The 22793-nt window shown below is 35.7% G+C and overlaps 1 protein-coding gene across 9 annotated transcripts in view; it reads right to left on the reverse strand.

Annotated features, from left to right (window-relative positions):
• LOC138713098 (cytospin-A-like) overlaps positions 1-22793 on the reverse strand; it is a 406047-nt gene that overhangs the window by 14377 nt on the left and 368877 nt on the right. For 6 of the 9 annotated variants that reach the window (XM_069844871.1, XM_069844870.1, XM_069844869.1 and 3 more), the window contains 4 exons: positions 19004-19166; positions 12741-14333; positions 5574-5795; positions 3541-3774 (listed from right to left, as the gene is read on the reverse strand). In XM_069844871.1, coding sequence (XP_069700972.1) covers positions 3541-3774; positions 5574-5795; positions 12741-14333; positions 19004-19166 — 2212 coding nt within the window. The remainder of the gene's footprint in view (positions 1-3540; positions 3775-5573; positions 5796-12740; positions 14334-19003; positions 19167-22793) is intronic. The other 3 variants (XM_069844867.1, XM_069844873.1, XM_069844874.1) reach the window with 3 other exon arrangements.

Below are 22793 nucleotides of genomic sequence, written 5' to 3' on the forward strand. Positions count from 1 at the left end.
TGATCCTATGAAAATAATTTTCAATTATGGTAAATTAGACCTGCTTATTTTATTACATTTAAATCTTTGCTTGAAGATTTCACTTATTGTATTTGTAATGGTTAAATGGTCATGTATTTCTCTTACTAATCCAATTTCTAACCTATACTGAACAATGCTTCTTCCATTTCTTCAACATCTTCATCAGTTCTCTGGAACAGAGGTTTGCTACTACAGACATTATATTTGCACATCGACGCCATTTTATCCTACTTGAAAACAAAATAACTTGAATATGTCTGAACTGCGACTTGAATTCAGGTTACTTGAAAAGTGTGAACGAGGCTTAAGCCTTTTAATTTCTTAACCAGTAACTGTACCAACTTGACTCTTTAATCTCACAAGCAAACATTCTCATGGGGGCAAATGAAAAAAAAAAAGTTATTATTTTTTTTTCTATCATGTTAATAATGTCAAAACAAATGCTTATACAAATTTTGGCCACTCAAGTGCAATTACGAGGGCCGTAAAAAAATAAGTTTCTCTGAGATTGTTTACAGAAAGAAGACACAATTTCACGGAAAGATTACTTGGAACAGATACAGCAATTGTTGAGCTATTTTTCAATATATTCCCCACCGGAATTGAGGCATTTGTCATAATGTGGGATCAACTTTTGTATCCCTGTGTCGCAGAAATCTGTCGCCTGGAATCGGAACCAGTGTGTGACAGCCGTCTGCACTTCTCTGTCAATGCCACGGTATGACAAATGTCTCAATTCCAGTGGGGAATATGTTGAAAAATAGCTCAACAGTTGTTGTATCTGTTCCAATAAATTTTTCTAATGAAATTTTTTTTCTTTCTGTAAACAGCACCAGGAAAACTTATTTTTTTTAGGGCAAATCTTAAAACAGCGAACGCTAAGCTCCGCCCAAGACCCCTTTCCACTTTTCCCCTACAAGCTCACCACACATTCTAGCGGGAAAGAGTGGAAATAGGGGTTTAGGGTGGGATGATATCTAGTGGAGGAAAGTGGAACAAAAAGAGTGAATGCGGCATCTACAAAGCAAAAGAGAAACACACACATATCTCTCTCTCTCTCCTCCTTCTTTGCTTCTTGTATCCCTCTTTTTTTTTATGACTTCGCAGGGACTAGTATTCGATCCGTTGATCTTCCTAACGAAACGCACGCACGCTTTTTGGTCACGCTTTAGACCTCTCGGCTACCGAGTCGAGTTGGTGGTAGAAGGGAAAATGAACCTATTTATGTTCAAGGGAACTGCCATAACGTATTGCAGGGAATGGCGCGGGGGACAATGAAAGTGGAGGGCTTGTGAATTTAGCTTGGTAGGGGTTGACTTTGGGGGTGGCATAAGTGTTAACGCACGCTGGTAGAGCTTCATTGTGTCCGTGTCCAGCTTCGAGTACAGACGGAACCACGTGTCGTGTAGAGTCGTACCAAAGACATGTACTTCTTCCTCAAATTGTGCAGAGAGAATCTGAAGAGCAAACGAGGCTCTGGTGACTATTGTGTTACTTCGAGGACAGTGCAAAGTTAACAGGTGAGTGTTGTTTAATGAAAAAACCACATTACATGTGGTTGTCTAATGCGCCCTAATTTGGTTGCAGGGCGTTGTGTTGTGTTAGTACATGTAGTTGTCTAATGCGCCCTAATTTGGTTGTAGGGCATTGTGTTGTGTTGTGTTAGTACATGTGATTGTCTAATGCGCCCTAATTTGGTTGTAGGACATTGTGTTGTGTTGTGTTAGTACATGTGGTTGTCTAATGCGCCCTAATTTGGTTGTAGGGCGTTGTGTTGTGTTAGTACATGTAGTTGTCTAATGCGCCCTAATTTGGTTGTAGGGCGTTGTGTTGTGTTAGTACATGTAGTTGTCTAATGCGCCCTAATTTGGTTGTAGGGCATTGTGTTGTGTTGTGTTAGTACATGTGATTGTCTAATGCGCCCTAATTTGGTTGTAGGGCATTGTGTTGTGTTGTGTTAGTACATGTGGTTGTCTAATGCGCCCTAATTTGGTTGTAGGGCATTGTGTTGTGTTGTGTTAGTACATGTGGTTGTCTAATGCGCCCTAATTTGGTTGTAGGGCATTGTGTTGTGTTGTGTTAGTACATGTAGTTGTCTAATGCGCCCTAATTTGGTTGTAAGGCATTGTGTTGTGTTGTGTTAGTACATGTGGTTGTCTAATGCGCCCTAATTTGTTTGTAGGGCATTGTGTTGTGTTGTGTTAGTACATGTGGTTGTCTAATGCGCCCTAATTTGGTTGTAGGGCATTGTGTTGTGTTGTGTTAGTACATGTAGTTGTCTAATGCGCCCTAATTTGGTTGTAGGGCGTTGCGTTGTGTTAGTACATGTAGTTGTCTAATGCGCCCTAATTTGGTTGTAGGGCATTGTGTTGTGTTGTGTTAGTACATGTGATTGTCTAATGCGCCCTAATTTGGTTGTAGGGCATTGTGTTGTGTTGTGTTAGTACATGTGGTTGTCTAATGCGCCCTAATTTGGTTGTAGGGCATTGTGTTGTGTTGTGTTAGTACATGTGGTTGTCTAATGCGCCCTAATTTGGTTGTAGGGCATTGTGTTGTGTTGTGTTAGTACATGTGGTTGTCTAATGCGCCCTAATTTGGTTGTAGGGCATTGTGTTGTGTTGTGTTAGTACATGTAGTTGTCTAATGCGCCCTAATTTGGTTGTAGGGCGTTGTGTTGTGTTAGTACATGTAGTTGTCTAATGCGCCCTAATTTGGTTGTAGGGCATTGTGTTGTGTTGTGTTAGTACATGTGATTGTCTAATGCGCCCTAATTTGGTTGTAGGGCATTGTGTTGTGTTGTGTTAGTACATGTAGTTGTCTAATGCGCCCTAATTTGGTTGTAAGGCATTGTGTTGTGTTGTGTTAGTACATATGGTTGTCTAATGCGCCCTAATTTGGTTGTAGGGCATTGTGTTGTGTTGTGTTAGTACATGTGGTTGTCTAATGCGCCCTAATTTGGTTGTAGGGCATTGTGTTGTGTTGTGTTAGTACATGTAGTTGTCTAATGCGCCCTAATTTGGTTGTAAGGCATTGTGTTGTGTTGTGTTAGTACATGTGGTTGTCTAATGCGCCCTAATTTGGTTCTATTGTGTATTAGTACGTGTTATGAAATACATACGAGGCAGTAGGCAGTTATCCACCGAAGCGGGACAGATAGTAGAGAGAGAGCAGGCGAGCGAGGTGCCGAGTGGCAAGGGTGGGGATAACTTCCCCTACTGGCATTCGCTGTTTTACGATTTATATTTTTTTTTTTTTTTTTTTTTTACAGCCCTCGTAAATGCGTTCAAGTGGCCAAAATTTGTACAAGCACTTGTTATGACATTATCGAAATGGTGGAAGAAAAAAAATTAACTTTTTTATCTGTCCCCATGAGAATGTTTGCTTGTCAGCAAAATAAATTTCATGTGACAGTTGTGGAATAAACAATGAAGTGGAGGATCATGGAGAAAGTTCACTACTACACTACTACTACTACAATAAAACAAACCTCAAAGCACTGAGTGACAAACATACACTGACCTGGCAACGTGTTCTTTCTCAGAGGCTGCAGTTTGTTGGCAGTACTGCTGCTTGTGTTGTTGGCGCTAGTGTTGTTCACCTGGTTGTTGGTCTGCTGTTGATCTCGAAGTGGAGTCTTTGTAGTGCTCTCTAGTGGTTCAGTGGCAAGACGGCGGCGAGGAGATGTAGGTGTCGGGGGGGCTCCACTGGCAATGCTGCTGAGGCTTGATGTGGAACTGCTGCGACTTCCTGGACCTGGTGATGCAGTGCAAATTACACGTTAAGTCAAACCCATATGTAGGGAAGCCATAAAACAGTCAATAAAATACATACTGTAATGTCCGATTTCAGTTCAGTTTTATACACGATACCTGCAGTCCAATTCTGCCTATGTGAGTATACTCTGTTGGCTACATGCAGTTGTTAGGCCTATACGCTTTACTGCTTCTGATGACGAAGCACACATTCATTCATTCTTTGTACTCAGTTTCATATTTTTATATTTGTAGTGAAAACCTGGACCGGAATTGCGTAAATGAAGCCTTCCTTATCACCATCATCATCATCATCATCATCATCATCATCATCATCATCATCATCATCGTGATAATTGAGACATGATGAAATGACAAGAAAACTGGACTTTGAAACTCATGGAAATGTACCCTAATGATTTTCATTCATAAATTCTATTAGAACTTGCTGGGATTTCAATCTGGCTATCAGTGTGTAAAGCCAAAACTAATTTCAACAAATATGCGACATTCATTCATTCATAGTGTTCTGCCCAAGGGCAGGCCTTTCACTGCAAACCCAGCAATCTCCAGTCTTTCCTATTTTCTGCCTTCCTCTTAGTCTCCGCATATGATCCATATATCTTGATGTCGTCTAACATCTGATATCTTCTTCTGCCCCAAACTCTTCTCCCGTTCACCATTCCTTCCAGTGCATCCTTCAGTAGGCAGTTTCTTCTCAGCCAGTGACCCAACCAATTCCTTTTTCTCTTCCTGATCAGTTTCAGCATCATTCTTTCTTCACCCACTCTTTCCAACACAGCTTCGTTTCTTATTCTGTCTGTCCACTTCACACGCACCATTCTTCTCCATATCCACATTTCAAATGTTTCTATTTGCTTCTCTTCACTTCGTCGTAATGTCCATGTTTCTGCCCCCATACAATGCCACACTCCATACAAAGCACTTCACTAGTCTCTTCCTTAGTTCTTTTTCCAGATGTCTGCCGAAGATGTTCTTTTTCTACTAAAATCTTCCTTTGCCATTGCTATCCTCCTTTTGACTTCCTGGCAGCAGCTCATGTTACTGCTTATAGTACACCCCAAGTATCTGAAGCTGTCCACTTGCTCTATTGCCTCATTTAGAATTCGCAAGTTTACCTTGTTTACTTTTCTTCCTATGACCATGGTCTTCGTCTTGTTGGCATTTATCTTGCTCACAACTGTCATTTAGCTCGAGTAGTATATCCCTTAGTATCGTCTCCTCTTCTGCTAACAACGCCATATCATCAGCAAATCTTACACACTTTATTCTTCTTTCTCCTACTATCACTCTCCCATGTTCTGAAAACAGTTCTTCACTAAATCCTCCAAGTAGATGATGAACAGGGTAGATGATTAAGGACATCTACTCCTCTCCCTATTAATGATGAGAAATATTTGTTGTACTGATCTAATATTACATCTCTGTCTCTGTGGCGAGGGAAAAGAGAGCAAAAGATTGTACTAATCTGTGAAAAAAATTATGTCTAAACTGTCAGCTTACACTCAGGCAAGCAGTGACCAGACCATTGGAATGAAAGCAACGAGATATCTTTTGTTCTGTTTTTTAATACTCTGACGCCCACGACCAAGATAAGTCATTTCAAACTCAACTCTGCTGGTCAGTCACCAGCAGAGATATAATGCAACATCTGTAATATCTCATTGTCATAAAGTGAAAAAATATATTGGCAAATGAGATATAAGGTACCTACGGAAATATAACATTTTGTCAGCATTGTCCTTTCGATTGCATGCCCACTGTGCGGCATTCACTGACCTGCCTTCGCCTGTTTCGTGGCATTCTCGATGCTCTCGATCAAAGATTTCACAGACAGGCGGCTGTCTTGCCGTGACACACCTGCCTTGTGTTGTCTGCGCACCGCCGCCATCTCCTGCTGCACGGATGTGAGCAGACTGCTGCTGGAGTCCGTCGTGACCGCAGGGAACTGCGCTGGCACAGTCTGGCCAGTTGACGCGATGGCGGGATGCTTCTGTGATGCTGCAACAGCATTGTCAAACATTATCACCCTAACCATAAAATGATACCAATTCACCAGTGGCGTAGCATGAAATTTTGAGCAAGGGAAGCTAACTCAAATTGTCTTCCATGTACATATGAGATAACGTATTGGAAAAGTATAGTCTTAAAGTAAATAGTAGTCAATGTCAAGTCAGCAGTCCAAAGATTGGTTGGAACCTCGTAAGCAATACCAATAAGGCATCACCTCAAATAGTACGTAGTAAAATATGATTTCATGGTTTACACATATCTCTAACAAATAGCACGTATACGTATAATTTAACACTAGCTCACTCTGTCATATTTAGTGAAATCACAATATTAACGGTCATTTCCATCGCTTAAGGTTTTTGAGTTAATCCTGAATTTATAAGTTTCATTAAAATGTTTATTTTACGTAAATAACTCCATGCTGCTTGAAAACTACTACATGTTCAAGTGTGTTGCGGGCCTTAGAGATGTGACCAGTGGCAGCTCGTCATAAAATATTATATGTGTTCAAAATTTTGTGTTCCAAAATCGAAGAGAATTTTAAATCGTACTTTCAGCCTAAAATGAAATGTAATGATTCTAATGTTTCACTATCCAAAGAAACCGTATATAAATTCAAAACAACATACAATAATAATAATAATAATAATAATAATAATAATAATAATAATAATAATAATAATAATAATGACCAGCCTCATGGTCTAGTGGTCAGAGCTTCTGGAGGTCCCGGGTTCGATTCCCGGTTAGAGCACAGGAATTTTTCCTTAAAGGGGATTATTCCTGTGTTCGTCCATGATCTGGAATTTAGGTTAAGTTTAGATTTAAGACCCCTCCTGGCACCACATTATCATAATCATCCTATCACATCATCAGGGTAATGTAACTCCGCCTTCCAGGCGCCCCAACCTCAGAAGTGGGTTACAACTAAGCCACAGCCAGGAGAGAAGACCAAAAATGTCGAAAAGGCAACCTGGTGGCATTGGATAAAAAAAAAAAAAGAAAAAAATATTAACGGTCAATAAATACAGTATTAGTAATTACGTAAGTTATGCGTCTGTCTTGATTGTGTCCTTCATTGATAGCAAGGGAGTCGGTCATTTGCTTTTTAAATCACACTTTTGTTCACCTGATAATGGAATTGTCCTAAAAATTCAAGTAAATTAGTGCCAGCTACAGTTATTTCACTCATTATTTATTATATCAGCCACAATGCACACTAACACTTCAACTAAACACAAATCACGAAAGGGATAACTCGGAAACTAAATTCTTTTCAATGTTAAAGCTAGCTTCTTGCGAGCCTTGCGACCAGGGTAGTTTTGTTAGAAAGGGATGGAAAATCTGTGGGGAGGGTATACAGAAGAATGAGGGGATTGGAAGCTGGTGTGTGCAGGCTTCATGTTTACTGCTGCATCACAAATCATCCTAAGCTGCCGCATCACAATATTTAATGCGTAAATATAAATGGTATTAAAATTAATAAATAATTTTGTTCATAAACTGCAGGTTTGTTATGAAATTATTATTAACTGGGGAAGCTGAGCTTTTTAGCTTACATTGACGCTACGCCACTGCAATTCACTACAGCAAATTTTTTTTCTAAATGATTTCCAATACTATGGAAAATTGATTAAAATAGTTTCCTGATCTCAATATTAGGACACTTTCTTATGAGATAGTAGCATTATCCATTATTTAGTATGCTTGTTGGTTAGTCAGTTGAAAGAACTAATCACTACAGAGCAGTTTCTTACATTTTTTTTTTTTTTTTTCCTTTTCCACAGACAGGCACTCCTAAAGTGTTCCAAGTTCAGGACATGCCTTCTAAAACTTTTAAATCCACTTTCATTTCACATAAAACACAAATACTTTTCAATTCTTTATATTTAAATACATTACATTAGAATATTTGTCAAAAACACATGATTCACAATTTCGAACTATCACCATAACACAATCACAATTTTTTTGTCACAATATTATGTAAATTTGAAATAGAAGTAATACCACAGGTATTACCTACATTACTTCTTTTTATTCCGACATAAACATTATAACAATTAATGCAACACAAAAACATGTGCTTGTACAAGAAATTCCCCTGCTTGAATGAGAGTTTATTTATAGACCAACTTGGATTACATATCCACATTCAATCACATTCGACTAAACGCACTTTCTTTTATGCAGTACACACTGTTTGCATTCCAGGTCTCAAACCCTGGCAGTCTGTAGTGGTAAGGAAGCACAGGTAAGTGATGATTTATGATCACATAAAAAATTATCGAACATTTTTCACTTTTGCTACCTATTTTAAAAATTAATTTCCCTAGTTATGATCATATGAAAAATTAAGCAAACAGTTTTCAATTTCTGCTACATATTTTAAGGCTTTCTAGTATTCAAAAAAATTAAAATTGTTATATTATATTTTAGCAACTAAAAATCCGTTTTCTATTAATCACAGCACTTGATTAATTTTACTTCCGTTAATGAATAAACATGTTTAATTACACAACCTAATTGATTAGATGTGATTGGTATGGTCAATATTTTTCTCAAGGGAAAAAATGGAACTCTCTGCATCATAATCCACAGTTAATTCCCGATTTACCACGCAAATCGTCTGTGGCTGCATTTAGATTGGCAACAGGCCATGATTGTTTGGCCAAACACCTGCATAGAATTGTAATATATCAGTTCCCTAACTGCCCATTGTGCAACTCAAACCAAGAAATGGATCCGGAACACCTCAAAATCTGTGCTTCAGTGGCTGACCATGACAATATCTTTGAAAAATATTGGAGTACAAGAGGTCAAGTGACTTTATTGTCAAACGACTGGCATTAGAAAACAACAACAACATATTTTTATTACATATGCAATCAACTTTCTATTGGCAAAAATAATGGAAAAATATACAACTAAACGAAATGTAGAAATATAATATAACAGGCCATAATGGCAATATTTTTTCATAAATAAAGATGTTAAAAAAAGTTTGGTATGTTAGTAACTCAAGTTAGGCATGAGATAAGAAACTGAATTGTCATTTACCAGAAGAATGTCTGGTGGCCATTTAAGACAGGTTTCATCGAGTTTTTAGATCTTAAATAAGATGCTTGCAGTGATAAATAACAAGAGACGCTAATTTCAATTAGGTTTTTTTTGTCATAATAGTATTTTCTTGATGTCACAGACATCTGCAGTGCTACAATAAACACAGAGGACAGTCAAAATACAGATAATTCAAGTTGCTGACAATTCTCCAACATGAACATTTACGCACAAATGATACTGTATTATTCATATTTAAACTACTGAGGTGTAAAACATATGACATAATTTCGCCCAGGAACCAAGCTTTGAGCAGGATTTAAGTCACAGTCACATTCCTCGCATTTTGCTACTAAAAAAATGAAATCAGAGATGTTTAGAACTATAACTAGTTTCGGAGAATTTATAGATTTAAATTAAATGTTAATGGAATGAACTATATTTAAGAAAGTATTGAGCAATACAATATGTAGAGGAATGGATTTCGAAGAGTTGATACAATTCATGTATGTTAATAAGTTAAGTGAACAATTTTCTGTGATTCATTTAGTTATAGAGTGCTGCAACAATTCCATTGCATACTGTAGATTGTGAGCCAGAATTTAGTTACATGAATGTTGTCAAAACTCAAATCGGAAACCGCCTTTCAGTAAAAAGAGTTAGCACTATGCCGACAATAAATCTTCAGGGGCCTACTCATAAAGAATTTGATTTCTCAAGTGTTTTCAATGTTTGGAGTGCTCATAAAAATAGACTTATTTTAATGCGAAGGAAATTCAGCAGTAATTGACTCTAAACGTAGGTCTAACACATGTACTTACAGTACAGTCAGGATCAACTTAATATCCTAAGGGTGAAACCTAACCATTTTTCCCCTATTACTACATATTATGCTAGTGAATTACAGTGATTTTCTAGCTCTAAGGTTAAATTTTTTTTACCAACTTCGTTTCGAATTCTGGGTACTGACAAATACTACAGCTGGTAGTTATTTTCTAACTGTTATGTTGGCAGCAATAATTTCGTTTTTCAGTATAGAAAACTGATGAAAATGCAAGTAAGAAAATATATTTTTAGGTTAGGTATCCTGAATCGTAAATTCTTCAGTCAAAGCAATGAATTTCATGTCAGACAAAATACATTTCAGTATTACATCATAACAGTCCTAATGACTAACATAATATGCGAGAAGTCCAGGAAGAAAACGTATTATTTCATAAATTATTGAATGATTTAGGAAACACCTCGCAACATAAAGATGAGATATGGTAAATATAAGCAACACATTATAATAATAATAATAATAATAATAATAATAATAATAATAATAATAATAATAATAATAATAATAATAATAATAAAGTATTAATATATTATTATTATTACTTACTTACAAATGGCTTTTAAGGAATCCGAAGGTTCATTTCCGCCCTCACATAAGCCCGCCATCGGTCCCTATCCTGTGCAAGATTAATCCAGTCCCTATCATCATATCCCACCTCCCTCAAATCCATTTTAATATTATCCTCCCATCTACGTCTCGGCCTCCCTAAAGGTCTTTTTCCCTCCGGCCTCCCAACTAACACTCTATATGCATTCCTGGATTCGCCCATACGTGCTACATGCCCTGCCCATCACAAACGTCTGGATTTAATGTTCCTAATTATGTCAGGTGAAGAATACAATGCGTGCAGTTCTGCGTTGTGTAACTTTCTCCATTCTCCTGTAACTTCATCCCTCTTAGCCCCAAATATTTTCCTAAGCACCTTATTCTCAAACACCCTTAACCTATGTACGTCCCTCAAAGTGAGAGTCCAAGTTTCACAAGCATACAGAACAACCAGTAATATAACTGTGTTATAAATTCTAACTTTCAGATTATTATTATTATTACCGGTATTATAAAGTTACACAATGCAGAGCTGCATGAATTGTATTCTTCACCTCACATAATTAGGAACATTGAATCCAGACGTTTGAGATGGGCAGGGCATGTAGCACGTATGGACGAATCCAGAAATGCATATAGAGTGTTAGTTGGGAGGCCAGAGGGGAAAAGACCTTTGGGGAGGCCGAGACGTAGATGGGAAGATAATATTAAAATGGATTTGAGGGAGGTAGGATATGATGGTAGAGACTGGATTAATCTTGCTCAGGATAGGGACCGATGGCGGGCTTATGTGAGGGTGGCAATGAACCTGCGGGTTCCTTAAAAGCCAGTAAGTAAGTATTACCGGTATTATTATTATTATATCATTATTATTATTATTATTATATTATTATTATCATTATTATTTCAGCACGTAGCATTGTGATTTTACCCTCTTTGATAATATCTGGTATTAGTTGGCAACAATGACGAGATGGCCAAATTAGAGATTTAGGAACTACACTTACGTGATCCTCACTATATGGTAAGATGGGTTGAATGTAATAGAACTCTAAGAAGCAAATTATATATATATATATATTGTTTTTGTAAGTCTTATCTTCCTCTACAATTTATTTACAATGCTGCACAAGCTTTTCACAATTTGCACACATACAATTTTTCATTTCAGCATTTTTGCAACAATTATTTATTTCCTAGCCTAACCCTGGTTTGATCCCCAGCAGATTATATGATGAAGTTCCAAGGGATACGTTTTCTCAAAATACCTCCGTTTTTCACTTCCAATATAATTTCAAATATTACTTCTGTATTAATATCACTCAATAAAAAAATTGTATTCCAATGAATACCATCCCACTGTGGAATCCTGGGAAACGAGAATGCGGATGCACTAGCAAAGAAGGGCAGCACTGCTACTTACAGACCTGTTACTAAATCTACGTATTACTCTGTGAAAAGATTTATTAAATCTACATACTTAGACTTCAACAAACAAAATTTGATAACACAATCCCAAGGGAAAAAATGGAACTCTCTGCATCATAATCCACAGTTAATTCCCGATTTACCACGAAAATTGTCTGTAGCTGCATTTAGATTGGCAACAGGCCATGATTGTTTGGCCAAACACCTGCATAGAATTGGAATATATCAGTCCCCTAACTGCCCATTGTGCAACTCAAACCAAGAAATGGATTCGGAACATCTCAAAATCTGTGCGTCAGTGGCTAACCATGACAATATCTTTGAAGAATATTGGAGTGCAAGAGGTCAAATGACTTTATTGTCAAATGCCTGGCATTAGAAAACAACAACAACATATATATTTTTTTGTTTTTGTAAGTCTTATCTTCCTGTACAATTTATTTACAATGCTGCACAAGATTTTCACAATTTGCACACATACAATTTTTTATTTGAGCATTTTTGCAACAATTATTTATTTCCTAGCCTAACCCTGGTTTGATCCCCAGCAGATTATATGATGAAGTTTCAAGGGATAAGTTTTCTCAAAATACCTCTGCTTTTCACTTCCAATATAATTTCAAATATTACTTGTGTGCTCACTGTAAATGTGCTGAGTGGCCCAGGTTCGATTCCTGGTCGGGGCAAGTTACCTGGTTGAGATTTTTTCCGGGGTTTTCCCTCAACCCAATATGAGCCAATGCTGGGTAACTATCGGTGCTAGACCCCAAACTCATTTCACTGGCATTATCATCTTCATCTCATTCAGATGCTAAATAACCTAAGATGTTGATATAGCATCGTAAAATAACCTACTAAAATAAAATAAAAATAACAAGGTAAATGCGCCGAAGCTAAATAACTTCCAAGACCCAGCAACGTTAAGACAATTAGAACGATACATGTGTCTGAACACAACGCACAAAGCTGAAACGGCACAACCCTCCAGCAAGCTTACACACAGGACTATAAAGCATACATGACGTCACGAACACAGAGCAGTCGCAGAGACTTACAGATCTTTGCAGGGCTGGACTTGGGCCTCGGCTCGGGTGGCTGTTGCACGTCTTGCGCCGTCTCATCATTCTGAGACATGCCGAGTGCAAACTTGGCGATATGGCTCCACGACCGTTTTCGTGCCTCGGGGAAGTTCCACTTTATGTCATAGAGGGTCTTCTCCTGTACAGGTGGTATTTTCTTCTTGCTCCCAACTTCCTGCAATTCCTCTGTGTTCTGGTGGGTAGGGGGGGAGACCACTGGAGATGGGACAATCACTACTGCTGGGACCTTCTTTCTAGAGCTCCTATTCGAAGGTGATTTGGGAGGGGATAGAACTTCTTTCAGTTTTAAAGATTTGCGTAATGGAGAATGGTCTTTCTTAGACCCCTTCATTCCATTTGTCTCTTTCACTATCACATTTTTGGGTTTATTTTGCTTTGAAGAGTTTTTGTTCTGGAAGATGTTGGGCAGTGACGAAAATATGCCTCCACAATCCGCTTTCCAGCCAAGGATTTTGGACTTCAGTTTGGAAGCTGAGAGTCCTTCGCGTATTTTATTTTTCCTGTTTCCAAATATCTGCAGCAAATTCGGCTCACTGCTGGAAAAGGACTTCTTTTCGAAGTTTTGTGCTTTCATCACAATATGATCATCCGTTTTTTTATCATCTCCCCAGTAATGCATTAAATTAGATTCACTTTTAGACAGTGGGAAGCTGATGTTTTTCATGTCTTCACATTTTGGAGTGATATTATTCTCGCTTCCATGCCTGACAAAGAGCATATTTGATTCTCTGGTTGACATAGAAGTGCGCACACCTACACTAGAGTCCGAGCTTGTGGAGTTTCGCCCTTCCTCTGAACTATTCCCACTCCTGTTCACAGGCTCAACAATCTTGTCTCTCCTCACATCCACATTTAGGTCACTAGTTGACAGTGGAACATGCAGTTTCATACTAGAGTTGGATCTCATGAAGTATTCTCTTTCATCTGGTATATTCCCATTTCTCTTTGAAGTATCATTATTCTTGTCTTGCTCTACCAACAGATTTGGGTTACAGGTTGGCAATGGGGCGCACATGATCACACCAGAATCAGAACTTAAGGAATCTCGCTCTCCATCTGGGATTTTCCCAATCCTCTTATCTTGAACCTGAAGCAGATTCTGGACACTGGATGACAGTGAGAAATGCACATCGGTATCGAAGTCGGAGTCTGCCCCTGCTGTATTCCTACCCTGTTCCTCCACCAGGTTTGCGTTGATCGCTTCCAAAGGGGCATGCACATCTATGACAGGGTTAGCATTCACAGAATCCTGCCCTTCCTCTACAACGATCCCAATGTTCTTGGCAGGCTGAATCCTCCTGTCTACGTCCTCATCTTCACAGACTTCCTGGATACCTCTCAGGTTCGGCATGGTGCAAACTCTCACTGAATGATTGCTTCGATCTGGTGACTTTCTCCTAATTTCTACACCGTGTTCAGGTAACACTGTCAAGTTAGGCATACTGCCTACAGAGAGTGGCCGCACTGACACAATCGGACGGCCCCGCTGGAGCCCTATGCTACTCCTCGCCGGTAGTGATTCTTGTACCAATCTAGCATGCAATTGACCTACGATGTGAACCAGAACACACAACTCGTACCTTTCTGCAAACTGGCATTTCAAAAGGCAACTGTGAACTGAAACTGCTGTCACAACATATTATAATGAATTAAAACACTCTTTTTTAACATAATTCTGATGGCAATAAATCTATTCTGTGATAGCACTTGGCTTACACAGTAACCATCCACATCCCTCCCAGTTTGGAGTATTAAAATACGTCATCAACCACAATGCACATTAGAATTTTAAAACATGTGTATACTATTCTTGTAGTATGCACAATTCTTGCCATCAATAATATTGGCAATAGATGTGGAATGCTGGGTAAAACGATTATACAATACTTCACATTTCCTACACAAAGATTCTGAATTTCTCTACAAATTGATAGTTACATCCATTTTACCGTCTGAGCAACAAAGACACAAGTGCAGCTTGTTTGACTGTTGCCTCTAACAGGTTCATTTCGAAAGATATCCGAAACATTATTTATTTCTGGCTTATCTATATAAAAATAATGCTTCCAAAGGAGATATAACAGTTGGGAAAAACCACTTTTCTGAGTGTTTTATTTGAGTAAATGTAGAAAAATAAGATAGTTTACTCTGGCGACAAGCTATTACTTGAACCTACGGACAGCAGTTTCCCCAGCCCAGCCAAGGCTGTACGCAATGCAAGAAAGGCATCTAATATATAGGGTTATTCAAAAGTAAGTTACATTTTAAAATAGATATAACATAATTAAATTAATGAGTACACAAAATAGTAACACATTTGTACGTATCAAACAATGGGGATTTGTTCATTTATCACACTCATTTGTTTTGGTTAACATGGTAACAGGTTTTGTTTATAATGTGTCAAATTAATGTGTACACAAAATGATAACACATTTGTATGTATCAAACATCGGGATTTGTTCATTTATCACACTCATTTGTTTTGGTTAACATGGTAACAGGTTTTGTTTATAATGTGTCAAATTAATGTGTACACAAAATGGTAACACATTTGTATGTATCAAACAACGGGATTTGTTCATTTATCATACTCATTTGTTTTGGTTAACATGGTAACAGGTTTTGTTTATAACGTGTCAAATTAATGTGTACACAAAATGGTAACACATTTGTATGTATCAAACAAAGGGATTTGTTCATTTATCACACTCATTTGTTTTGGTTAACATGGTAACAGGTTTTGTTTATAACGTGTCAAATTAATGTGTACACAAAATGGTAACACATTTGTATGTATCAAACAAAGGGATTTGTTCATTTATCACACTCATTTGTTTTGGTTAACATGGCAACAGGTTTTGTTTATAATGTGTCAAATTAATGTGTACACAAAATGATAACACATTTGTATGTATCAAACATCGGGATTTGTTCATTTATCACTCATTTGTTTTGGTTAACATGGTAACAGGTTTTGTTTATAATGTATCAAAAGTAAATTTACTTCTTATTGAATTTTTAAATCACTATCATTGACTGTGTTTTAAAATGTTTTGATTTTACAAGATCGAATTAGTCTTGTTCAATGTTATTATGAATGTAAAAGAACTTTAACAAATGACATACGAAAATTTAGAACAAAATAAAATTTACTGTACCTAACATCTGGCCAGTGTATTCCCCTGATATCAATCCAGCAGATTTTTGGCTGTGGAGTTATTTAACTAATCCTACGACTACTGACGAACTAAAATAAGCAATTTTGCAACAAAATGAAAATATTCCACCAGATCTATTAGTAAATGCTGTTCACAACATAGAAGAAAGATTGTTGTTTATTGAAGAACAAAATGGCGGACATATTCAACATTTAAACTGAATCCAAAAAATCCCATATCTTTATGAGTATAAATGTGTTCTTGTTTTGTGTAGCCTATATCTTAATTCGTAACGACGTCAAAATTTAACTTACTTTTGAATAATGTCGTATATATTTTTTAAATTATTGCAATATACAATCGAGGAGCAAACTTTCAAAACTTGACATGTCCATTTTCAGAAAACACTCTTCAGATGCCAAAAAACTTGCATCTTTGCAATGAAGAAAATATTTTCTGTGATGAAATATTAAAGTTTTTTTTTTTTTTTTTTGCTATAGATCCGTACAAAATTTCAACACAGAAAAACCTTCGTTTATTACAGATACACATTATTTGTAGAGTTCTGAAAATAGACATGTCAGGTTTTGAGAGTTTGCTCCTGAATGATATATATACTGTATATCCTAACAGAGTATTGCAATATTATGATAAACTCGGGAGAATTTAGCTGAAACCAATTCTTCTTCTTCCATCTCCCTGTCGTCATACTTAATCATTTTAAGCAATTTAACCCAGCACTTAAGTCAAATTGATGAGCTTTTGAAAAAATTCTATCGCACTAGACTACTCACAATTTCTCGAATATTTTATTACTAGAAGCAGGCAACTGAAAATGAAAATATAATTATTTTTTTAATTTCGTCCCTGAAATGACAGCAATTTTCTAAGGAAGAAAGGCTTAAAACGAAACAATTGTTATTAATATTAGGACAAAACAAAATATCAATATGACTAAGATTACATTTTCTGGATAATTATATAATCTAAGGAAAGCTGTACAGTAAAAACTCATTTGAAACTGCTCAAAATATAATTCGAACTACAGTACTTATTACTCTCCAATTTAAAATGTAGGCTTGTATGTTCATTTAGTTCGAAGCCACATATGCACTGTTGTAAGTAGTCATGTTTCGTAACTATGAACTTTTTTTAATAAACCTATTGATTATTTTTCTGTAATTTCATTAATTCGAAATAACTTAATTCCAAGCCAAAATTTTTGGTCTCAACTATTTTCAATTAAAAAGGACATACTGTACTGGTTTAAAACCTTTCTACACACAATTCTAAGACTCTGCGAACAAAATATCCTCACAATTTCGTTTTATATTTTTTTCAGTCATATTTTTTCACTTTACAAATTCAAAACATACACTTAAGGTCTTCATACAGCATTTAACTACTCTTAAATAATATTTGTATTACAATAAAATGAAGTTTGACACACATTATGCCCCTGGTTAACCATGTTATTATGAAACACAGAACTATCCATTTAAGTAAGATTGAAGTTACGAAATTTACAGTGCTCAAAAAAAATTGTTGTGTATTATTTATTGCAGACTTATGAAGAAATATGCAACAATATTTTTAGCAAAAAAATACTGTGTATATGTGAATACTCTGTGCATATTTTATCTGGAATTTAGTAAAGAAAAACTGGAGTGTGCGCATTATTTGAAATAAGGCTGGTACCACTTCGCAGTATCAATATTTCATTTGATGGAACTGAAGATGACACTATCAGAAGATGGCAACGGCAACAATGATTCTTCCGCTAGTGATGACAGTGAAAGTGATTATGAACAGGAATAAGGGAGCATGTATTTATTGACTTTAATATTTTATTGCACATATTAACATTAAATTTAAAAATTGTAATCCGATTTTTTTTTTTTTTTTTTTTTTTTTTGGTAGAGTTCCAGATGCCTCTACAACAGCATGTGAAGGTTATGACGCATTTCTCAAGAACAAATTCATATTTTATTTAGTTTTGGAGTAGATTATTATGTAGGGTTAATTTCTTGTACATAAAACACAAATTACAGCCAATTTTCCTTCCCCCCCCCCCTAAAATTATGGTGCTTGGATTATTTGATGGAGTGGAATATTCACGTATATACGGTATAGATCGCATATTTCATAAGTGTAAAAATAATATCTAACAATTTCTTCGAGCACTACATTAAAAGGTAACAAAGTTAAAAAAATATATAATGATGACATCATTAGTATTTTAACATAAATGCGACATTTTTCATATTTTCAGCTTTATAGCAACATAACATAGTAATTACTCTCCATTACTTTTTGCAAAAAAATCTGATCATCAACATTATGTGACAGATGATTTTAAGTAGAAAACTGTAAATGAGGTTAGATATTTAATGTGGCTTTTCTGTTCAATTTATGTAAATTACATTAAAAAGCAAGGCTTTGAAATAATGCCCTAAACACAAATAAAGTCACATTCCTTAAATGTTTCGTGTGCATATCCCTTTCTCCTGTGCCTGTATGTGTGTAAGTAATTGTGTATTTGTAAATATACCATTTAGACGCAATTGTGTTTTTGGAGTAGTTTACGAATTTTTCATTTATATAAAAATGAGTCTGTTGTCGAAAATTAGATATGTAGGAATGTCACAATAGTAATATAATTTATTTTCGTGGATAATATAAATTAAAAATGGTGGAGGAATAGTAAAAGAAACAAACACATCCAACATCATTTCTATCGACTACAAACTTCAATTGAATTTATTGGGATTTTAACCTCAGTGTCAAGGATGGAAAGTGTTAATAAATTAGGAACATTTTGTTCACCTTTCACAAATCTACAATATTTATTTTATATAAAAAATGATGATATTCACACTAACATAAGGAAACTATTTTCTAGTTGGGAATAAAAGAAGGGGATCTGATCTACTGGGAGCAGCAATTATCAAATGAAATAATATATGAGCAACAAACAAGTAAGATTTATTTCCACAGCATCAGCTAGTCAGACCGATATGGTAGGGGTGCACTGCTGCAGCGCCAGGAGAGGCCTACCTTTCAGCTTGTCGACCTGTGCCTCAACACTGCGCAGCTTGTCGCGCAGACTCTTGTTCTCCAGCACCAGCTTCTCCAGTTCCTGCTGTGCCTCAGTCTTAAAGTCGTTGGCTACACGCACAGTCATCAAAAGGTCCGACTGGAACTGGTCCCACTCTGAGCTCTGCAACACAAGTCAGTATTCTGTACTTGTCACACTTCTTATAATTCTGCATAATATATAAGGTGAACCGGGGTAAGTGTAATCCATACTATTAAATGCAAAGAGGCAAGTTTGTAAAGTGGCCCTAACTATGGAATGTTTTTTTTTTATTTTATTGGGTTATTTTACGATGCTGTATCAACATCTAGGTTATTTAGCGTCTGAATGAAATGAAGGTGATAATGCCAGTGAAATGAGTCCAGGGTCCAGCACCGAAAGTTACCCAGCATTTGCTCGTATTGGGTTGAGGGAAAACCCCGGAAAAAACCTCAACCAGGTAACTTGCCCCAACTGGGATTCGAACCTGGGCCACCTGGTTTCGCGACCAGACGCGCTGACCGTTACTCCACGGGTGTGGACTACTATCGAATGTACATGCTACTAGAAGCTATTTCACATATATTCTTAAGTGGAAACATTTTCGCGCCCAAAATACAAAATTCTGATTCAATCAATTTGTAGTAAGCACAAGTTCTTAGGAACATAAAGAATTACTTTTATTTAGTTTGTGTCATTTTTCCATTTAAATATTTGCAGTGTATTAAATGCCCAAAATATAAAATTCTCGTTCTATGCATCGTAATTCTTTCAGTTTGTTTCAAACAAAAGTTCTTAGGAACATAAAGAATTACTTTTATTTAGTTTGTGTCATTTTTAACTTAGAAAGCATGTGTCATTTTGCCATTTAAATATTTGCAGTGTATTAAATGCCCAAAACATAAAATTCTCGTTCTATGCATCTTGATTCTTTCAGTTTGTTTCAAACAAAAGTTCTTAGGAACATAAAGAATGCTTTTTATTTAGCTTGTGTGTCATTTTGCCATTTAGGGTGCTATTCATAGACATTTCGCAGCACGCGCTACGAGCGTACTAAGCTAGCCCCAGCTATCCACTGGCTACTTGTACAGAATTCAAATCATATCCTATCACTAACACTGGTTTATGAATACGAAAAACGCTGATCATCCACCGGAAATCCGTGCTAAAAATGTCTATGAATACGGCCCTTAAATATTTGCGTGTATTAAATGTCCAAAATATAAAATTCTCGTTCTATGTATCTTGATTCTTTCAGTTTTTCTCAAACAAAAGTTCTTAGGAACATAAAGAATGTTTTTTATTTAGTTTGTGTGTCATTTCGTCATTTAAATATTTGCGTGTATTAAATGCCCAAAATATAAAATTTTCATTCTATACAGAATGTAATGTTCTTTCACATTCACTTTTCCCAAGACATATTCTGATCTTTCCTGCAGGAAGATACTAGGTTGCACTAGCCCCAGCACTGGGCGAAAGTGTAAAATATATATGTTTTGTGTTCTTGAATCTCAACTTTATAACTTAATTTTTCTTCCTTTTCACCATAGTTACCCACGGTATTGATTGTCACCTGTTCAAATTTTAGACAAATTCAATTTCAGTTCAAGAAGTTATTAAATGTCAAAGTTAAACTATTAAATTTATGGGTTCCACTTACCCCCCTTTATCTTAATTAATATTTTCATATCACTAACATTCTGGAACAATCATCTTTTCCAATTGTCATTCCAGACATGGATGGTATGATGCATCTCTAATGATCCTCAATATCAAGTGGTTACTTAAGATGCATATACTCATCAAAATTTTAGGGATGAAAGAAATCCTTTCTTTTGAAAATGAAGTATATTGCCATACATTTTTTGAAGTAAAAGAGTCCTGTCTCTGAGCAAGAAGGCTTCTAGCAAAATTTACCAACCATTTTCAAAATCAAACTCCACTAAACATCATCCCCACCTATCATTTTATATCGGGACAAAGAATTCCACCTCTTGAATCTGAAAATCTAGCAGAGTCCAGAGAAGTGCAAATTTATCACAACTGGAAGCAACAGAAACAAACCAACAATATTCTTTTACAATTATTATGCTTGATAAGTCAGGCATCAGTATTGTGTATTTTTATTGAATGTCCTTCTTAAATTACAAACCATTCAAACCTATGATAAGGGTATAATAAAAAAAATGGTGAAATAGCAATGGTAAAAACGGAAAAAATCTACCTCATATCACATAAGACCTGCTGGGCATAACATTTGCAGCACAAAAGCGTAAAGTTGAAATTTACAAAAATCATTACACAAAATGGATTTTTCCTCTCCAATCTTATAGTGACCACATACCAGTACGGGACAGATCTATAATATAAAACATGATATGTAACTAATTTAAAATCATATATTTTTACAATTTTAACATGAGAACAAATAATTTACTTTTAAAAAACGTGAATTTAAAATATACAATTCTGAAAATATCTTGTATTTGGTTTAGGAGACCATTAATAAATATGAAATTAAATTAGAACCAAAAAAATGTTAATTCCACTGTAACATTTGTAATTTGCATTAATTGAATTTACTTCAAGTAAGTCACAATTCCCATTATAAAAATTCTACGTGATTTACTTGAATATTTGTCTCCCTATCATCATTTGTTTTTCAAAGCACACAAAATGCACAAACAAATTTTGTATGCTTGTCATAGTCATGCTAAATACAGGAACGTCAATTAATAATGAAAATTCTTATACAAGAACTAAATATGGTAATGGCAGCAAGCAAACAGAAGGCCAAGATTTTTTAAGTCTTACACGTGTACAAATATACGACCTTCTAATGTTCCAGGTGTAAATTACCGAGTCTTGAAACGTCAGGAAGTTGTTATGCTAGTAATTAAATGTAAATGAGAACAAAACCCTGCAGTGAATCATTTGTTTACTCAGAATGAAGGTGGCAACGAGCAAGGATTATCAGCTCAGTACAAATAACAAGCAGTTCACTGCATACAACTCGTAATGTACTGTACATTATATAACAAGCTGAAGTAATTCAATGTACTAATCCCTTGAAAACAAACGTGATGGAAAAATTCTTAAAATCCAGAACTTCTTGAATATAGTACAGATATTAATGACAAGAGGTAGGGCTAAATGATTTTTATTTAAATTTTATATAAAACATTATATCTAGGGCCAGGACATTCATGCATTTGCATATATTTGCTTATTTTGACTTTTTTTGATGCATAATGTTTCATTATATTTATATTATTGTGGCATATTTTCGCATTTAAGCGAATTAAAATTGATTTTATGTTGCACAAAAATGTATAGTTTGGCTTTCTGAAATAAAGATATATTCTACTTTTGAAAACTGATATTGAGTGAAATTATTATAATTATTTTTACCAGAAAATACCGATATTTCAAAGTTTTGCTGCACATCTAGTGAATCTCACAGCACAGTAGTGTCTTGCTCTCAACAATAAATGTAAGTTTAGTTTCATCTAGTTTGACCTATGAAGTCATTACATTGCTTATTATTATTATTATTATTATTATTATTATTATTATTATTATTATTATTATTATTATTTATTAGTGATATCAAGAAATACAGAATTTTATTAGTGCACACTGATTGGTTCTCAGCCAATAAATTAGTATTAAATTGTAACATAATCCAATTTAAATTCTGCCCAAATTCAACCTCGCAAATTTCTAGCGCAATAATTAAGAACAGATCCCTATTAGAAACAACAACAACTA

This window comes from Periplaneta americana, chromosome 14 (genome assembly GCF_040183065.1).
Source record: "Periplaneta americana isolate PAMFEO1 chromosome 14, P.americana_PAMFEO1_priV1, whole genome shotgun sequence".
In the NCBI taxonomy this organism is placed as follows: domain Eukaryota; kingdom Metazoa; phylum Arthropoda; class Insecta; order Blattodea; family Blattidae; genus Periplaneta; species Periplaneta americana.